At 46.9% G+C, this 3,312-nt stretch overlaps 1 protein-coding gene across 1 annotated transcript; it reads right to left on the bottom strand.

Moving 5' to 3' along the window:
* Positions 1-270: 270 nt before the first annotated feature.
* edn1 (endothelin 1) lies at positions 271-3,312 on the bottom strand. The gene is made up of 5 exons (XM_079749141.1): positions 3,063-3,312; positions 2,653-2,794; positions 2,385-2,537; positions 1,971-2,063; positions 271-1,203 (listed from the first exon to the last, which is right to left on the bottom strand). Exons 1-5 carry the CDS (start codon positions 3,121-3,123, stop codon positions 1,053-1,055), a joined length of 600 nt encoding a protein of 199 aa, XP_079605267.1. The 5' UTR covers positions 3,124-3,312; the 3' UTR covers positions 271-1,052.

Here is a 3,312-nt window from a genome sequence, read left to right as displayed (position 1 = left end):
ATCCTGTGTTGACCAAGGCAGTCCAGTTTACAACCTACTCCCGGCTAACATTCATGTATTCTGATAGCGTGGCTTCTTAACCATGAGGCCATTACCAAAGGTTAAATGTTAAATTGGGCTATTCTTCAACCTACAGTGGTAGCAACTATATATTTTTAATTTAATCCATTTTGAAACAATGTAGGCCTACAGATTATATGTTGATGTGAAAAAGAGAAGAAAATGCAAAAACACAGGACAACTTCAGTTTTCTTTAGTGTGAAACATTTTTTATGTTTAAAGTTCTGCCTGAATCAAGGCAACTTGATGGCAACACATTTCATGGAAATGATAAAAGAGCGAAACATCGATACAGACAACCAATATGGTCCTTAATAGAGTACATTCTGTAACATGTAAATAAATAAACAGCATAACAGTAATAATATGTGTAGAGTAATAATAACTTATGAGTAAAAATGTGCCCCTTTTTGGGTGAATTCAGTCATTGACAAAACATCTTTCTTTCAGCGACCACATGGATCGCTTTAACAGCTCTTTACACACGACCGTAGAGACGCCTCTCGCTGTGTAATATTTAGACATCCACACTGTACATTAGTACATTCAGCTTCATGAAGAACCCTCCCAACAGAGAAACGCTTTTGACGTTCTGCTGGAGTGTTCCCTTCGGAGGTCCACAGATGACTTTGTGAAGAGTAATGGTGGTCTTTGAGCGGTCTTTGAGTTTTCCCCCTGCTCACTCTGAGACCCCATGCTGTCCAAGACCTTCAAGTCCCTGAGGGTCCAAGCCCCCTTTAGTTCAGTCCTTCCACCTGTTAGCAGAACCCCTGCCTGCCTTCCCCTTCCAGAGGAAGTGTGGAACCGAGCGAGTCCATTGGCCAGCACCCTGCCGGCCACGGCGGCCATTTTAGGGTCAAGTTACGACCCCAACTGCCGCCCGCTAGGCCGCAATGGCGCTTCGTTCTCTAGCTTCTTTTGCTGATGGCGTCCTCTCTCCATAGCGGTGAGGAGGCGGGGTTAGTGGTTTGAGGAGGTGCCGCCGAGGCTGTCTAGGATGCGAAGTGCCCCTCCTCCATCTTCTCATCCACCACCCTCCTCCACCTCCTCGTCCTCCACGCCTCCAGGACGCCGCGGGTCTGCGCCACCGTGCGCAGCGCTACCGGCGACGACGTTTTCCTCACGTTTTCGCCGTCGGTTCTCCTGTTAAAACCACAAGAGAAGGAGGACGTCGGTGAGTACTCAGAGTGTCCGTAAAACACCACACATACCTGAACTTTGGGGTTATAAGTGGACGCGTTTAGGATTATCTGGGGTGAAGCGGTTCACACGGCTGTCAGTCAACAGCGTAGACTTCAACATACTTCAAAAACAAGTCAAAAGGTGTCTTCGACATGTCTCGCACACATGGTTTTCTGGTGAATGCGGGGTCGATTCTGTGTGTGTGTTTTGGGCTTTTATGTACGAGTCGACGAGCAGCAACAGCAGCCTTTCCCCCGCCGGGAGCAGGTCAACCCGGTGTAGAGACGACATGACGGGACATGAAAGACGCCGAGCCTCCATTACTGATTCACTCTGACAGTTTGGCCAGGAGGGAATGTGGCGGGACTACGTCTATTTTAGGACAACCCATCGACCAAAACGGAAGACAAACCATTAATAATTTAAGACCTAGAGGGTGAAAACCGACGTTTGTCGGCGTGACGTTGGATATTAAATCCCTGGCTTGAGGGATAGTCTAGTTAGAAACCCTTCACTTTAAACCTGTCCGTCAACACGTGGAGTGATCCCTTACAGTAGTATGAGAAGTTGTCCGCCTGCCAAGAAACACACTCGCTCCCACGCCTTCGCATTGCGTGAGCGTAAATAATTATCTGTGGGTTTATTTTGCAAAATAAACCCCAGGTATTTCCCTTCTTTTCTGCGTGCCTCCGACTGTCACCGAAGAATTTCGTCTGTTTTTTCCGTACCTTTTCATCCTCTGTGTGCGCGCGCAGCCAGCCCCGGAGCAGCGCTCGCCCTCCGCGCGACGAACCTTCTTGCCTAGCGACATCTTGTTTTGCCTGCAAGATAAAAGGCGTCGGAAACCGCGATTAGATGACAGGACTCATATTTCATGGCGTGTCGCGCAACACAAACAAGTGTGCGTGTGTGCAGCGGAGTGGAAACATTCACGTGGGAGACTAATTATATTATATATATATATATATATATATATATAATTCCACATCTATTATTATTATTGTACTCTTGACACATTGGTGCTGAGGGCTAGATCTGACTTAAAAAAGGCCCCCAGCCATGTGTTTGATCTAAGCGTTATAACATACAATTAGAACACGGCTATAGAAGACATCGCCACAATATGACACAATATGCCGTACCTGAGTTGGTGTTCCGGCTGACAGAAGTTGTTACAGGCGCTGTCGTTTCCCTTAAGGCACCTGCAGCGGGGCCCCCTGTGGCTCTTAGCGGGGGGCTCCCCGGCAGAGCGCCTCCTTCTCGGCATGTTTCCTAGCCCGTACGAGACGATGCGCCTGGAGAGAAACAATTCAATGCTATTAGCCACAATTTCTGCTAAAAAGATAAACTAACAAGAAGATAAACAATGATGATGTTGGATCTATTTGTTAAGCAGTGGGGGCTACTCACTCTGGCGTGTTGACCCAGATGATGTCCAGGTGACAGAAGTAGACGCACTCGTGGTCGAGGAAAGTCGCGCACGAGCATCGCTTGTTCCTGACGTGGCTCACGAGGCTGGCCGCGGGGACCTCGCTCGCGGGAGCAGACACAACTGCGATAAGGGGAAAGAAAGAAACGTATTTAATTTCAGCAAATGTTTCCCTTATCGTCATGGCTGGATAGTATCGTATTGGTCGTCATGCATGATTGCAAAAAGCTAGACATTTGGAAACGTCAGTTTGTAGTTAAACTTTGACACTTGACTAGAAAGTCCGAATCTGCTCTTCTCACGGAGCGCATTAAATAGTTGTACATGTGTTAAGAACTGGCATGCTAAATCCACTATCCAAAGCTAAATGAGTGAATCGTTGACTATTTACCTGTGTTCAACACCGCGGCCAACATGACGGACAGCAGAGAGATCACCGCGCGTAAATCCATCTTTAAAAGTATTTCTAACTGGACAATTGCTTGTCTTTCTCATAAAAAATAAAAATGTTTTTTGCGCGAAAGTAATAATCCTACAGGTAGAAGTCACAAAAATCCACTTGTTCTTCTTGAACTTGTAGAGAAAAGCGTTGAATCGATCTGTTGCAGGAGCGTCTTTTTAGTTGCGTCTCTCAGCGAATC

Source organism: Pollachius pollachius (genome assembly GCF_949987615.1).
Source record: "Pollachius pollachius genome assembly, chromosome: 13".
Classification (NCBI taxonomy): domain Eukaryota; kingdom Metazoa; phylum Chordata; class Actinopteri; order Gadiformes; family Gadidae; genus Pollachius; species Pollachius pollachius.
Note: the sequence above shows the minus strand (reverse complement) of the source record. Positions and strands in the feature narration are given on the sequence as shown.